The 17,507-nt window shown below is 45.8% G+C and overlaps 1 protein-coding gene across 1 annotated transcript; it reads left to right on the plus strand.

The window, feature by feature from the left end:
* Positions 1-5,096: 5,096 nt before the first annotated feature.
* On the plus strand, positions 5,097-5,771 carry LOC130041095 (THO complex subunit 4-like). Its single transcript, XM_056133123.1, has one exon. It carries the CDS (start codon positions 5,097-5,099, stop codon positions 5,769-5,771), a length of 675 nt encoding a protein of 224 aa, XP_055989098.1.
* The last annotated feature ends 11,736 nt before the right edge of the window (positions 5,772-17,507 follow it).

Here is a 17,507-nt window from a genome sequence, read left to right on the forward strand (position 1 = left end):
CTCGGTCACCGCGGCTCGGGCTGACCCCTCCCGCAGTCCCACCTGGAGTTTCTCGGTGTCCCTTTTCTCGTTGGCCGCGCCTGCAGGTTGACGTCCGTCCCCACGCGCAGTTCCCACGGACGCTCCGAAAGCGCCCTTCGTGACTGTCCGCGAGCCCCAGGTTCTAAGGGAAATTCCCTCGTATCTCTCACTGGACTGTGGCAAAGTCTAGATCATCAACCCTTGCAAGGAGAGAAACCCTTCAGAGGGTCCCAAGGACGGAAAGCATTGTTTTTTTGTTTATTTTTAATCAGGTAATTTCTCGGAAAAGCACTCTAGGACCAGCGCCTTGGATGTCCCGGCTTTGGGCCAAGTGCAGTTCCCCAAAATCCCTAAACCTGAGAACGATGGTAAACCGGAATAAAATGTACAATAATGGGGAGGAGAGATCGCACAGGAGATAAGGCACTCCTTGCGTACTTGGACCCCTGAGCACAGGGGGAATAGCCCTTAAGCACGCTAGCAAACCCACCTCCCACCTCCCTCAAAATTGAACTAACCTGCTGGATGTCATCAAATGAATAATCCCAATAAAGGGATACACGCCTGGCCAAGGGCAGAAGGAGCACTTGAGTGAGCTGCCGCTGCCCAAAGCAGTGAATCTTTTGATTCAGCCACCGGTGAAACAAAAGATTGAGTCATCTTTGATAAACTTCGATTGGAATGTAGAGAGCAAGCATTGTTGTTGTTGTTTTGTTGTTGTTTGTGTTTGTGCTGTTTTTGCAGTTTTGGATTTCTCCCCTGTCAGGCATGTACTCCAGCATAGAACCACATCCCAACAGGTCTGTAAAGAGCTGTTTTAATCTTAAAAAAAAAAAAATCATGCAAACTTTTGTCAGTGTGTAAAATCCCTAGAAAAAATTCACACACACACACACACACACACGGTTCTTGGAGCCAGAGAGATAGTACCGCGACTAGAGCACTGGCCTTGCATTCAGCTGACCCAGGTTTGATTCCCAGTACCCCATAAGGATCCCTGGGCGCCTCCAGGAGTGACCCCTGAGTGCAGAGCCAGGAATAACCCCTGTGCATCAGGGGTGGTGTTGGGGTGGGGGGGGACAAAAAAAATCTCCTCTGGGTTCTTAATGAAGATAATTGAAACATAATAGGGAGGTGTGAAGAAAAAGGAGGCGGAAGTACTAATTTTACCCAAATCGACTATTTTATACTATTCTAATGATTGTGGGTAGATGGGGTGGGAAGAGACTGAAACTACTCTTTTAACACTTTATTTATTTAGCTTTTGGGGTCACACCCAGCCATGCTCAGGGGTCACTCTTGGCTCATGCACTCAGGAATTACCCCTGGCGGTGCTCAGGGGACCATATGGGATGCTGGGAAATCGAACCCGGGTTGGCCGCGTGCAAGGCAAACGCCCTTCCTGCTGTGTTATCACTCCAGTCCCCTACACTTTTAACACTCAAATGAAAGAGTGCCTGTGAGAAAAAGTTAACAATTTATATTTTTTAATGGGGTCTTAGAACTGTATTACCAAATTTTATTTTGTTGTTACTGGTTTTTGTTTTGTTCTTGGGCCACCGCTGGCTCTGTACTTAGGAATCACTCCTGGTGGTGCTTGAGGGATCATGTGTGGTGCTGGCGTTCAAACCCAGGTCTGTGAGCAAGCAAGCACCTACCCTGCACTATCTCTCTGGTTTACCTCTTAAGACACATTGCAAAGTTATAATTAGGAGTGATGGTGCTGCAAGAAGGGAACGATAAGCATCAGTGAAATAGCTGAAAGTCAGAAGCATAAAATGTATTTAAAAATTAACCACATGATGAATTTAGCCATTTCACTGTTGTGAAAATAAAGATGAACTCTTCAACAAATTAGGCTGAGGATATTAGTTAATTGGGGGGGTGGGAGGGGGATGTACCACTGTCCTCCCGTTGTTCATCGATTTGCTCGAGCGGGCCCAGTAACATCTCCATTGTGAGACTTGTTACTGTGTTTGGCATATCGAATACATCACGGGGAGCTTGCCAGGCTTTGCCGTGTGGGCGAGATACTCTTGGTGGCTTGCAGGGCTCTCTCCGAGAGGGGCGGAAGAATTGAACCCCGGTCAGTTGGTCGGGTCAGCCACGTGCAAGGCAAAAAAATGCCCTACTACTGTGCTATCGCTCCAGGCCCAAAAACAAGTAAAAAAAAAAAGCGGGGGGTGTGGGGGAATACAGGGTTAATTTAAAGGTCTGTCTTGCATATGGTTGAGCCCAGTTCAGTCCTCAGAACCCGATGTTCCTTGAATAAAGCTGGATAAGATTGGAGGTCCCCCCCCCACCTCCCTCCCCCTGATCGCCCTGGGTGGGCCTAGGTAAGCCCCCACACCACAGGAGCCGAGCAGTGCCTGGTCCTGGGGCCCTCACAGAGAATCTGGCAGGATCTCTGAGTGTGGCTCCTAGGCCCCCCGCCAAAACCCCCCTCAGGAAGCCCCAGTGGTTCTCAGCCTGCTGTGTGGCAGCTGAAGAGGTTCAATGCCAGGACCAGGCTGTGCCTTTGTGGGCAGTACTGAGGGTCAAACATGCACCCTCAAGCTTGGGAAACAGGAGGTTGCTTTTTAATTGATTTCTTTTCTCCTGCCACTGAGTTATTCCCCTCTCCTCATTTAATTTCTTTCTTGGTTATATTTTTGTTTCTTTGTTTTGTTATTTGGGACACATTCAGGAGTAGCCCCTGAGTACAGCTGTGACTCCAAAGCAAAAACAAATAAATTCTTCGCATCAATAAACTGATGATTTTGGTTGTGTGGCCCTGTCTACAGATAGAAAGGCTTCTCGTGGTAGACAGCAAAGGAATAACACAATTAGTTACTTCTCCCACGAGCTCTATCCCCTAATAAGTTAAAATATCACTCATTTATTCTTTCATTCACTCATTAGAAAACTAAATCTTTATCAAGTGCTTATTACAAGCCAATTACCACCCTCCCACTCCTATTAGATGGAGTTCACAGGCTGGGAACACAGATTTAAAGCAACAATTTCTAGCACAATTTTCCTAGGAATCATACGGAGGGGGAAAATGCATATATTTTTGATATTTCTTGGAAAAGAAGTCAATCTAACCTTATTAACTGTTGGGCATCCCCCCCTACAGCCCCCACAAAGAGAAAGAAAATTGATATGGCACTAAACAGCCTTTTCTTCTATTTTTTCAGATTTTACAAGTTCTAGCATTACAAATCTGAAGGGTGAAATCTACATGGTCTCATCCTGCTCTCCAAGAATCACCTGAGCTTAGAGCTTCCTTCCGAGAGTGATCTACACACATTTACACAACGTAGATGCATGCCTTTCCTTCCTTTCCGTCAACGGTAGTATACACATCCTTCTGCCCCTGTGTGCTTCTTGGCAGTGCCCACAAAGCTGCAGTCACTGCATATTTCCGTAGCATGGCTCCATTGTGACAGACACACAGTTTTCTTTTGTTGGACATTTGTGTTGTTTCCAGTCTTGTGCTGCCAGAACATCAGTGAATGACCTGTGTGATATAAATTCTTCAGGAGAAGTTTGTTGGATAACTTTGGGTTGTCCTTGGTCCTTCCGCAGGAAGCTTAATGTTTATTGAGTTACTCCCACAACAGTGCCCCTGAGGCACACCCAATTCCATCAAGCACTACTGATCCTATATTGCTTTTCTTTCCTTTACATCACTTGCATGGTTTAGCAATGTCCTTTTTGTATAGACACAGGAAGACAGTTCATGCTATGCTTTGTAACAGGAGAGTCAACTGACTCCAAAATAATATTCACTGCTGGGTTTCCATTATTTACTTAACTTAAGCCTCAGTTTCCTTTAGTTCCCAGCACTCCAAAAGCAGGGTCCTGACAAAGGGACTGGATGGACCCAGGGCAAGCTGTAAGCTACCCTGGCATTGAAAGGAGACAAGCTAAGTGCTTTAAGTATATTAAGTTAAGGGTACTGTCATGGAACAAACTGTCATGACCCCCAAAGAAGTAACTGAATAAGGACCCTGCTGGGGTTAGAAAAGACTAATGTGGCCTGAAGACAGTGGTCTGAAATATATAGCGAGATGTCCCCAGGAAGAGCCAACCTCTAAGCTTAATATATATCTTAGTGTGTTCATACAAAATGACCAGAAATAGTGTAAGAAGTAAATTCACTGTGATTGTTTAAATGGATAACTAGCTGAGGAAAGGAGAAAGCAACACACCCTAGATGGAATCCCACATTTCAGCGAATCTCCTAGTAACCCGAGTGCTGAAGCCTCAGATGAAATTTGGTGCTTGAGTTAATTTCCAGGAACGTCCCCTGAGGGTGTTTGGAGGATCCTCCCAGGAGGGGAGATGCATGTCAAAAGTAGACTATGGACTGAATATGTTTGCCACTCAATGCCTCTTTTGCAGACCACAACACCCAAAAGGAGAGAGAAAACACAAGGGATTGCCCTGCCACAGAGGCAGGGTGGGATGGGAGGGATGGGGGTGGGGGGGATATTATCCATGGTGGTGGAAAATGGGCACTGGTGGAGGGATGGGTATTTGATCATTGTATAATCGAAACCCAAAAACAAAAAATTGTAAATCTACAACTGTACCTCATGGTGTTTCACTAATAATAATAATAATAATAATAATAATAAAAAGAACGTCCCCTGAAGGTGTGGCTTTGTTTGTTGTTTGTTGTTTGTTGTTAGGATACTGTAAGGACCCACCTTAGTAGCCCCACCCTTCGCGATTTCTATATAACTACACCGAAAGGGGTAGGAAGAATACTTGGGACTTGGAGAAGAACAGGAGACTAGAGGAGACTGAGAAAGAGAAGGACTAGAAGGAGGACCAGGTGACCAGAAGTAGAGGACTCTGAGCTGACCACCGCGAGAGGAGGAAGGAGATAGAACGACAGAGAGGACTTTGAGGTCTACAAAGAGTCTAGGCTGATAGAACTGTGATTACTGGGACTACGACTGAAACTACCACCACGACTGAGCTGTAAGGGAAGAAATCCGACTATGCCGTGGAGTAGAGCCGGGGCCCGATTCAGCGCCCGCCAGAGGCCCGATTTCACGCCCAGCACGGTGGACAAGGTGGACATGTCTCTGGAGGACATCATCAAGCTGAACCAGAACCGCGGCCGCACCCGCTCCGGGGGACGTGGCCGCGGGCCGGTCCCGAACCGGGCGGCCCTGGCCCAAGGCCGTGGCGGGAACCGGACGGCGCCCTACAGCAGGCCCAAGCAGAGCCCGGACAAGTGGCAGCACGACCTCCTGGACAGCGGCGTCGGGGCCCGCGCCCGCGTGGAGCCGGCCGGGAAGCTGCTGGTGTCCAACCTGGACTTCGGGGTGTCGGACTCGGACATCCAGCAGCTGTTCGCCGAGTTTGGGACGCTGAAGAAGGCGGCCGTGCACTACGACCGCTCTGGCCGCAGCCTGGGCACCGCCGTGGTGCACTTCCAGCGCAAGGCGGACGCCCTGGAGGCCAGGAAGCAGTACCACGGGGTCCCCCTGGACGGCCGCCCCATGAACATTCAGCTCGTCTCGCCCCAGATGGACACACAGCGGAGACCCGCACAGAGCGTGAACGGAGCCGGGGCCACCAGACAACGCGGGTCCGGAGGCTTCGGCAGGGTCTGGAGAGGTGCCCGCGGGGGCCGGCGCGCCTGGAGCTCCGGGCAGCAGCTTTCTGCAGAGGTGCTGGACGCACAGCTGGACGCCTACAAGGCCAGGAGCGCCAAGCAGCAGCTTTCCGCAAAGGAGCTGGACGCATAGATGGACGCCTACAACGCCAGGGTGGACACCAGCTAAGAGCCACAGCCTGCGTGGGCTTCAGAACAGACGTTCGGGGAGGGGCAGTGGGGCTGCGCCAAGTCATTGGTTTCTTTTGTTCTAAAATAGGGTTTTATATGGAGGTCTGAGCCCATTTTCTTTGCATGCAGCTGTCTAGTTTTGCCAGCACCATAGTCGGAGACTAACACCTTAGGACAGTAGAGATAAGGGCCAGGAGGATTGCTCCAGGGCTTGGAAGCTGATCTTATCTGCTGGGGGAAAAAGGCAGCTGGGATAGAGAAGGGACCGTTAGGGGAATGATGGTTGGAGGACTTGCTCGGGATGGGAGATGCGTGCTGAAAGCAGGCTGTGGACCAAACAGGATGGCCACTTAGTACCTGTATTGCAAACCTTTACACCCAGGAGAGGGAAAGAGGGAATGTGCCTGCTACAGAGAAGGGGTGGGGGAGGTGGGAGGGATACTGGGAACATGGTGATGGAGAATGGACACCGGTGGAGGGATATTGTATGACCAAAACGTAATCATGCAAGTTTGTAAATCTGTAACTATATCTTATGGTGATCATTAAAATAAAAATTAAATAAAAAATTTAAAATCCCAAATAATAATGGTGGGTCTGGTGTCAAAATATTGACTGTAATCAAAGTAGAGAGAGTAATGTGGAAATCACCTGCCCTACAGGTGGGGGGAGGGTGTGGGGTTGGGGTATACTGGGGTTTTGGGGGTGGAGAATGGGCACTGGTGAAGGTACGGGTGTTTCATTGTATGACCGAGACTTAAACCCGAAAGCTTTGCAACTGCTCTCACGGTGATTCAATAAATACAATTATAAAAAATGAAGAAAAAAAAGTAAGGTGGAGTTCTTGCCCAATTCAATCAGCCAATCAGTGGCTGAATAAATAGCAGTACTCCTACATAAAAAAAAAATTAAAAAATCTTTCCCATCCAAAAAAAAATATATATATATGGCTTTAAAACTCATGTAAAAATTTTTTTCCATTCTCCCCTCTTGTCCTTTTTAAATTCCGAAGCAGACCTGTTTTGTAATGAGTTATTTGCGTATAAACCTCTTTGTTGCTGTTGTGGAGAAGGTGGGGTTTCGGCCTTGTCCATAATAAACTAGAAATGTGTGGCAAAAAAAAAAAACACTTTTTTTTTTTAAAGAAAAATTGAAGGCTTAGATAGTATTTCCTTAGTATCTTAATGGTTTACATTCTCCCACTCAGGGCCAAAAGCATGGAATCTGGTTTGGCTTTAGGGATAGAAGAAAGTCATTTGGGTCATAAAGTTTGAGGTTCAAATCTTATTTATCACTTTGTCTTTAACCAAAAAGCAAGACGACCCTTTTAAACTGTTTCTGGCTATGTGTTCTCCAAAGTCAAAGGGCCCTGGCCAAATCCTTTCGGATCCTCGACTAGAAATTCTTCAGATAAAACTCTAGATTAGATCTGGGAACCAGACAGGAGGGGGCAAAAAAAAAAAAAGGACCATTTTGCAAACAAAATAAAAAAAACTAGGACGTTTTGGAGCTGAAAGGTAGTGTGTTTGCCTTGCATGTATCCCATCCAGGTTTGATCCCCTGAGCACTACTAAGAGTGCAAACTGAGCACAGAGCCAGGAGTAAACCCTAAGCACTGCTGGGTATTTCCCCTACACCGCCCCTCCCCCCAAAAAAAGAAAGAGAGAGAGACAAGATGATTAATACAATTTACTGATAAATCATAATGAACATATGGATGGCAGAGTTAATAGGAATCTGTAACAATTTCTTAGCTCTGACTTCAGATTGGTAAGTAGTTATGATCCCAGTTTTTCAAGTGAGACCCAGAGAGCTGTGTGACCCTGGATCTGTAAGCTCTTCGGACCTCATGATTCATGTTACCGTAATAACATGGAAGATCTTTCCTTGAGAGACTCATGAAAAGGAGAACCATGGCTGAAGTATTAATCACTCTAATATTTGTGTTTCCTAATATCTTTTCTCGCATCTAGAACTTTTCTAGAATGCTGTTTTTGTTTTGTTTTATGGTTTTGGGGCCACGCCCGGCAATGCTCAGGGGTTACTCCTGGCTCCGCACTCACCACTTTTAGCGTTGTTTGGGGGACCATATGGGATGTTGGGGATTGATGCCGGGCCACCCACTTGCAAGGCAAGTGCTCAATCTGCTGTAGTACCATTCCAGTCCCCTAGAATGCTGCTCTTTAAAGTCTGAAGCGAGCACTGAAAACTGTGGATGGGACAAGCAGCCGTCCTTTAGGGACTCAGTTTCTCTTTCTGTCATTGGTCCTAAGTGTATAAACCCTAGAGATAGGGGAACACAAACTCAGGAGACAAGAGGGTTAGAAAAACAAAAGGCACAGAAATCTGCTGGCTAGAAGAACTCTGGCCCCACTGGCCCCAGCTTGGTTGTTCTGCCGGGGACAACAACAATGTTTGTGAGGACAACAGCAGTTGGCTGGTGGTCAATCACCATCCCAGCCAAGATGCCAGGGCCACAGGGAGTAAAGGGGACTACGTAGAGCCAGAGAGCTAGTGGCAAATCCACGAGGACCTCCTCTGAGACCCGCTGATTGTCCAATTTTAGAATTTGGGCCCATTGTTATTATATTATATAATTGTTGCCAGATTGTTAAGATATTCTAAGGAAGAAGAAGAGGAGGATCTCCTGGGTTTGAGTTTCATGTTTATTAGTACTGGCTTTCCCCCTGCCCCCTGCCCTCATGCCCTGTGACCATGCAGACCATCAACCCCAATTGGGAGCTCAGGAGTGGTGTGTGGTAAGGAGCCTTCCGGTCTGAACAGGGGCCTGTGTGGAACAATGGACCAAGATCCTAGGAACGCCCCAGAGTCCAGGAGGAGGAAATAAAAGCAGCCATTAACTTCAAAGCCCCCCGTGCCTGCCAGACACCCCTCCTCGGACAGACAATGAACAGGAAGGAAATTGAGCCCGGACAGTAAAAAAGCAAGCAGAGGAGCCTGTCATTGGGGGCAGCCAGGAGACCCTCGAGTTGAGAGGTCCGACAGCCAGCACGGGGTCTTGCTCTCCTGCAGCCATGGGGCGCCACGGTCACCTGCTAGGAGGAGCTTCCCAAGCTTCCAGGTGTGCTGTCTCCAGGCTGGGGACCCGAGAAAGCTGACAGCCCCTGGGGGAGGGGCTGGGGGAGGAGAGCTGGGAGAGGAAGGTATATTTGATCATACAAGCTTCACTCTCCAGGTAAGATGCTAAGATCCGGAACCAACTGGCCATCCTACTACCCCCCCCGGGAACCATGTGTCATCAACGTGCTGGTGTCCTTGGTGGGCACAGAGTGTATTAGAGGGGTGGGGAGGCCTCCTCCAGGGGCCAACTGGATGACCCAGGTTAGAGCAGAGGGGTTAGTGAGAAAGGACCAGATTGGGAGCGTGTTTCTACATTACTGCTGGGGGAATCTACTGTGGGGATAGATGTGAGATGTGGCAGCAATAAAGGGGTCAGGAAGAGCACCCTTTTATTTATTTATTTATTTATTTTTAAAAAGTTCTCTTTCCCCTAGAGAAGGATCTTAATGGCACCATCCCGGACATGTCCTCACCCTGTCCTTCCTCCAGCCTGGTTTATGCGGGGCCAGTAAGGCTGTTCAGACTCCCTTAAGCAATGCGGCCTAGCTGATCACCTCAGCTGAGTTGCTTAATTCTGGATTCCTCATTGCCAAGTAGGGATAATGATCTACAGGAAGATCAAAGCACATCACAGCTGAAAAGTAAGGGCACTGAATAAGCATGAGCTAAAATCACTGTCTAATCATTAAGTTGTAATGTAAGTATACATAGTTTCTATCCTGGTGCCTCTAAACTATTTGATGCTCTTTTCTTTTGAATCCTGGGAAACTTTATTTTATCCTAAGCTCACGCAAACATCCAAAGGAAAGCTTGTTTCATTTTATTCATAGATTTTATTTTCCCTTAAAAATAATATAGTGCAATTTACATGTGTATGCAAATGGTGCATATGTGTGTATATAAATATTTATATTGACAACCAGACTTAATGACCCAAATAAACATATGTTGAAATGTGTTCATTGACCTGTTGACATAATATTGCTATAGGAATTTTTTAAAATTTGCTATATTACCATCTATTTCCATAGCTTTTGATAAAATTGAAATAGTAGAATTACCTGTATGGTCACTGTGTTCCTTCCTTATGGGAATTCTATAGGCCAGTAAAAATTTCAGGTGATAATGAAATGTGTTTGTAAAGATGACTCTTACTACTTCCTCAAAAAAAATACCTTTAAATAATTTTTAAATTATTTAAGTAGCTCCCATGGGCTCCGGAGTTACCGAGGGTAACTTAGGGGGTCACTTCCGGCAATATTCCAGGGGCATATGTGATACCTGGACTAAAAGTAGGGTCACAGTTGAAGTGGCCAAGTGCAAGGCAGGTGCTTTACCTCCTGGACTATCTCTCTGGCCTCAGTAATGAATTTTTTTTTGTAATGAATTTTTTTATTGTGACTATTTGTATTTCTTCTACAAACTATCCTTTCCTCACCTTTTTGTTGGCTGAAGACTACTGCTAAAGGAAGAGGCATTTCATTACAAAACCAATAAGACTTGATCTGTTAAATCTATTGCAAATGTTTCTTCTGCTTTGTTTATATTTTATTTTGGGGTTTTATAAACTACAGAACACATGCAGTCAAATCCCTTTCCCTCCCCAAGGGAAAAGTGCTTTCATAGCGCTTTGGCGCACACTGAAGTGCACTGGGGAAGGGCTGCAGACGCCCCGGGCCCAGCTGGTGGAGGGCCATTGGCACACCACCACTCGGCTCAGATCACAGTCTCCCTGTCTATTTTGCTGAGATCTGTGAACTGTCACCAATCGTTGGCATTTTGACTCTAGCCTGAGTGCTAGAAATTGGCTCTAAGCTCCGCATCCATTTCAATAAACCATTACTGCATATTCCAACAATCTCCGACTGTGGCTGCTATAAACATTGACTTCTCATAGTTGGGGAGGAGGGAAGTCCGAGATTAGGAGGAGGCTGGCAAGATCAGAGTCTTTGGAAGACCCTCTTCCTGGCTTACGTTCAGTCACTTTCTTAGGCCAGAGTGATAACACAGTGGGTAGGCACTTGCCTTATATGTGGGTGACCTGGGTTCAACCCTTGGCACCACATACAGTTCCCGAACAATACCAGGAGTGACCCCTTGACCCCTGAGCACAGAACCAGGAGCAAGCCCTGAGGAGAGTAGATGTGCTCACTTACACACACACACACACACACACACACACCACTACCACCAAAGAAAGAAAAACATAATCCTGCCACTCTTGCTGTTTCACGCATGTAGAGGAGAGAGAATATTCTAGTACCTTTACCGCCTTATATTGACGAACATGGAGATTGCAACTCCAAGAGCTCACCTAAAACTTTTATTTCTATAGGGGGCGGGGAAATATAAATGTTCAATCTATGACAATTTCAATTGATCTTCTATTTTTTTTTTTTTTGCTTTTTGGGTCACACCCAGTGATGCTCAGGGGTTACTCCTAGCTCATGCACTCAGGAATTATTCCTGGCGGTGCTCCGGGGACCATATGGGATGCTGGGAATCGAACTCGGGTCAGCCATGTTGTCTGCGTGCAAGGCAAATGCCCTACCTGCTGTGCTATCGCTCCAGCCCCTGATCTTCTATTTTTGATCCCTCATCACCCCAACTTAATTAGCGAATTAACTTTCCCTCCTCCCAACCCTGTTTGAGGTGGCTGCAGTGAGCAGGAGGGGTCAGACATAGGCGTGGCTGTGTGATGCCACCCTCAGCCTGCGTGTGTGCTGGGAGTCATATTCTGTTGACTGAGGTGCTGGTGCACATTCCAGCTGTAGTGCTCTCTCGGGGGACTGCGGAGCCCACACAGGTACTGCACCTGCCCAGATGCTTGCTGCGCTCACACATGTCTGACTGTATGTTGAAGATTGTCCCCCTCTTGTGATGCTAGATTACTGGGAACTTGCTCCATGCAAGTGGCCAGTGCTCACGGTCTCCACTTTTAGCCACAGAGCTATCCCAGAACCTCCTGCCCGGGCTAACAGCAGCCCGAGCCTGAAGCTTGAGATCCAGAGTCCAGACCCGAAACCCCGGGTGTCCGGATCTCCTTCTAGAGTTTCCTGGCCTTATCTGCTGCTCCTGTCAAGACGAATATTTGTGGTTTCCCAAATATTTTTTTCTCATACCAGTGCCTTTACTGGGAATGCGCCCACACTAAATTTTACACGGAAATTATTTCCTAATGTTGAAGCCCTTCTAAGCACCACCTCCTTCATGAGGGCCTTAGATATATTTCAGAGGAAGGCATCTCATTTCTGAACCATAGTGTTCTTTACATAGTACAAGTACGATGATGGTGGACAGTTATGTCTTCTTTCCTAAACAGAAGTATGTAAGTTTCTGAGGCAATATAAAGGCCTTGAAGTCAAGGGGTGCAAACTGGCAGATTAGACAATATTTTCAGAATAGGGAAATATCACATAAGATCCTGATTTCCATCTTCACACACACACACACACACACACATACACACACACACACACACACAAGACCTGAACATACAGCACATAGGCCAATATTGCTTTCACCTTTTTCGTTTTGTTTTGTTTTGTTTTGTTTGTGCCACACTCAATGGTGCTCAGGGTTTGCTCATGGCTCTGTCCTCAGGAAGCACTTCTGACAGGACTTGGAGACCATATGGGGCTCCAGGGGTCAAACCCATTTGGCTGCATGAAAGGTAAGAACATTACCTGCTATACACTGGCCCCTCTGCCACCTGTTTTGCAAATAAAGCAGAGCAGCACACAACTATGCCCACTTTTCATGTATTCCCAGTGGCTGCTTTCTTCCTACAACAGAGATCATAAGGTTCATAAGTCATTTACTACCTGGCCCTTAATGAAACAAAAAATCTGATCCCTGTTATCAGGCAACAGTTGTAGCCACCATAGAAGTTCTTTTATGGGCCGGAGCAATAGTACAGCAGGTACGGTGCTTACCTTGCATGCAGCCAACCTGGGTTCCATCGCCAACATCCCATTCAGTCCCCTGAGCCCACCAGGTATGATCTCTGAGCGCAGAGTCAAGAGTAAGCCCTGAGCACAGCCGGGTGTGCCCCGTACCCTGAAAGTTCCCTTATTTAATTTTTAGAATTAATTTTATTAATTTATCTTTGGGCTGGAGCGATAACACAGTGGTAGGGTGTTTGCCTTGCATGCGGCCGGCCTGGCTGACCTGGGTTCGATTCCTCCGAGCCTCTAGGAGAGCCTGGCAAGCTACCAAGAGTATCTTGCCCGCACGTCAAAGCCTAGCAAGCTACCCTAACATATTCAATATGCCAAACACAATAACAACAAGTCTCACACAATGGAGACATTACTGGGCCCGCTCGAGCAAATCGATGAACAACGGGAGGACAGTGCTACAGTGCTATCTTTGGTTTACAATAGTAAATACTTTGAGAAGTACAGCTCCATACCTCCATAGAACTCAGTTGGCTTACCACTCTCTTTTCTGAAAATAAGTTACTCAGCTTCCTCTTGGAAATCTTTCTTTAGGCAAACAAAAAGAAAACACCCCCAAATGCCCCAGAGGCTGTACTCTCCCATCTCCAAAGTGGTCCAGCAATCTGGGGGTTATTATCACCCCTGTGGAAGCAGTGCTTTAAATGAAACAGAGTTTTCCAGTTTCCACAACAAATCCCTCGCTGATAGCTTTAAAAAAAACTTTATGCAATTTCTAATTTTATTTTTTGGTGCTTAGAGCTACAGTTTAATTTTATTTATTTATTGTTAAACCATCATGAGATACATAGCTACAAAGTTGTTCATGATTGGGTTTCGATCATACAACCGTCCAACACTCATCCCTTTGCCAGTATACATTTTCTACCACAAATGTACCCATTTCCTCCTTCCTACCCCCACCTTAATGGAAGGCATCTCTCTCTCTCTCTCTCCTCTTCTCTCCACCTCCCCCCTTCTGGGTATTATGGTTTGCAGTACGGTATTGAAAGGTTATCATCTATATCCTTTTACCTACTTTTGGCACTCAGTTCTTGCTCAGGGTGATCATTTCCGACTATCATTGTCATAGTGGCCCCTTTCTCTATCCTAACTGCCTTCTCCCCACAATTGTCCTGTCAGCTCTTATATCCAACCTGTCTGCTTCAAGACCTTGGGGCCATTTGCATTTTTCATTTTCACTAATCCTTTAAGTGATCCATGGACAACATGGAAATCATGAAATGATGTCTTCTCACACTTTTTTTATTTTTTTTTGTTTCTTTCTGAAGATGAACGTCTTTCTGTTTGTCATTTCATGTTCTTTGACTTTACTCATGCCAGGTTTTGCCTTTTGTGTTGATATTTGTCCATATAAATAAATTGGTGGAAGTTGTTTTTTATTTAAATTCTGAATGTTTTTCTATTGTCTTTTCCTGTATTCTGGAAACTCTCATTTTCCATCTGCTCTTTTTTGATTATCTTTTATTTATCTTTTTTTTTTTTATCTTTTATTTATGTTGAATTAAACTTCAAACTTTTTAATACTGGATTTTAAACTTGATTATATTTTCACTGATCCTGTTATTTTGGGGGGCTCAGGGTTGAGCAAATATATATGAAGTATGTGGTAGAACTGATGAAGAAGGTGCCAGAGCTCTTGCTCCATGTGCCTTGGTTTTGATATCTGGCACTGGAAAAAAAAAGTTCTACTGAACTTTGTGCACATGTTACTGGTAATATTTGTTTACTTGGTTTTTGTAGTACTGGTGATCAAATCATTGCAATATGGCAATTTTGGTAATATATATATATTAAAATGAATGCGGCCGCACAACATCTTATATCTCGTTCTTACTTTGGAGAACCCAGCAGGCTACTGAGGGTGTCCTGCCCGGATGGCAGAGTCTGGCAAACTTCCCGTGGCGTACCCAATCTGCCAAATACCAGTAACAATGATGGGTCTCATTCTCCTAACCCTGAAAGAGCCTTGAATATGGTTCTTTTGAAATCTCAGGGCTAGAAAGAAGGAGACATTACTGGTGCCTGCTCGACGCAATTGAAGAACAACAGGATGATTGTGATGTGATCGTGATGGTAAAAAGAAGGACCCCAAAGCAGGATATTGCCAATACAGCGATCAAGACTAATACTGCTCCTCAGTAGTTACTTTATTAAGCTTGCGATCAAAAGTCAGTTTTTCTATGTAGGTGGCCCCAGGAACCAAGATTTGCTTCATTACCTTACCTATTTGATTTTTATTTTAAAAGAAAAAAATTTTCTCAGGGACCAGAGTGGGCTGGGCATTTTCCTTGCTCATGGCTGACCCGGGTTCAATCCCCAGTATCCCATATGGTTCCCCAAGCACCACCAGGAGTGATCCCTGAGTGTACAGCCAGGAGTAACCCCTGAGCATTTCCTGGTGTGGCAAAAAAAAAACCCCCTAAAACATGTTTTTGCAGTGCCAGGGATTGAACTGAGAACCTCACACTTGAAAGTCAAGTGCTTAGAGCGTCTATGGTTATGAGCATTATGGCTTAAGTACATCTATGGTCCTCACTCCCGCATCTGAAAGTGAGAACAGCCCTTCCTCTGCCCCATTACAGCTGAAAAAATGATGTTTCTTCAGCTAATGTTCACTTGTTCCTATTCTCTCTCAGACCTGTACAGGCTCTCCAAAAGCCGCACTCATTCGGCTCATCCTCTCATGAGCAAAAGAGACAGGGGTCAAGACAGACCCTCGTGCACCTCTCTGCCACTCACATCCTCGGTCAGGGCTATGTTACCAGTGCTGACCACCTCTGGCTGCCAAAATCCTCCTTTTTCCCCTCAAACTGGAACAAGCCCTCAAGGAATTAGAGCCCTTTCACCCAGGGGGCAAGGAAGTCACCCGCTGCCAAGTCTCTCCACCGCCTCCCTCCACAGGACAATTCTGGGAGGCAGAAAAAAAAAATATATATATATATATATATTTTGCTTTTTGGGTCACACTCGGCGATGCTCAGGGGTTACTCCTGGCTCATGCACTCAGGAATCACTCCTGGCGGTGCTCGGGGGACCATATGGGGTGCTGGGAATCGAACCCGTGTCGGTCATGTTGGCTGTGTGCAAGGCAAATGCCCTACCCGCTATGCTATCACTCCAGCCCCCAGAAAAATATTTTTCTGCTTGCTGGATATCATGGCATGATAGAGCTCTTCAAAATCCTGTCTTCCACACAAACTTAGTCCAAACCAGGACAGAACATTAATACTTTGTGGGGAATGAGGGGGCTCCTGGACAGTGCTCAGAAGGCCGAGGAGCTTCTCCCAAGTGACTCTGGACCAACTGAGCCAGTGGTTTAACGTGATGGTCTGTGGCTGGGGGGATGCTCAGGACCTGCTCACCTTGAAGGTGCTTGGGAGCCTGCAGGGTCGCGCCTGACAATGCGTAGGAGACCGTGTAGTGCCCGTTATCCAATCACACACTTGCCTTACGGAAGCGTGTGCCTTAGCTCTGCACTGCCTCTCTGCTCCCAGAACTGTGACTGGTAGCTGCAAACCACCCACTGCAGGATCGTCGCCTTTCACTGCCCACAGTCCTTTCAGCTCACCCTCATGCCAACTGTGACACCCCATTTCCCCCTCTATACATCGATCCCTCCACTTTCTGGCTGTACCACCCACCCCTTCTCAGGCCCGTACTTGCTTCCTCACACAGCCCGGGTTTCACAGTGGATCATTATAATCTTTTCATTGCTTCCATCCTCAGATCTGCTGCCCATTCTCACTTCCTGACTTTCACTTGGCAAAATCCCAGCTCTTGTGAAATGTAACTTCCCATCTACTGGGCCCTGCTCAACTAAAAAAGTAAAATAATAATAAACAATTTATCAAATTATTACAAATTAAGACAATGCAGTAAAATAAAATTTAAACTACAAACCTACTCTGATGGCCTCACTTTAAATTGTTATTAGTTACATAGAGTTCTCTATGGGCTAGGTATTTTTAGGAAAGTTTTACCCATATTAACTTACATACACATAATAATCACAATCACAACCATCCTGTTATTCGTTGATTGCCTCGAGCAGGCCCCAGTAACGTCTCCTTCGTCCTAGCCCTGAGATTTTTTTAAAAAAGTGCCATATTCAAGCCTCTTTCAGAGTTAGGAGAATGAGACCCTTCATTGTTACTGGTATTTGGCATATTGGGTATGCCACGGGGAGTTTGCCAGACTCTGCCGTGTGGGCACGTTACATTCGGTAGCCTGCCAGTTTGTCCGGTAACCTGCCAGTTTGTCCAGTTAGATTTCATATTAAGGTTTATATATTTTGTCCAGTTAGATTTTATATTAAGGTTCAGGAAATTATTTCAACTAAGGTAGTTGGTAACAACTGAAGATTGAGGAACAAAAGCCTATACAATCTTTGCAGTCTTAAAGCTTAAGAATACAGCATTACCAAGTGCAAATCAATGTTACTAAAAAATAGACATGTCCACTGACAACTGCATATAGCATTTCAAATCAAACACAAGAGTTTCTGCCTAGCTAGTATCTCCTACTTGTTAAATTAAGTGAGGAAAGAAGAACGTACAATTTTTTCACTAAACTCTGCATAGCACCCCTCTATTCAAACGCATTAACAAGTTTTTCAACTTGCATTCTCTTATTTTAGAAGGATAAAAGTTGGTAAT

Source organism: Sorex fumeus, unplaced genomic scaffold (genome assembly GCF_029834395.1).
Source record: "Sorex fumeus unplaced genomic scaffold, SorFum_2.1 ptg000097l, whole genome shotgun sequence".
Taxonomy (NCBI): domain Eukaryota; kingdom Metazoa; phylum Chordata; class Mammalia; order Eulipotyphla; family Soricidae; genus Sorex; species Sorex fumeus.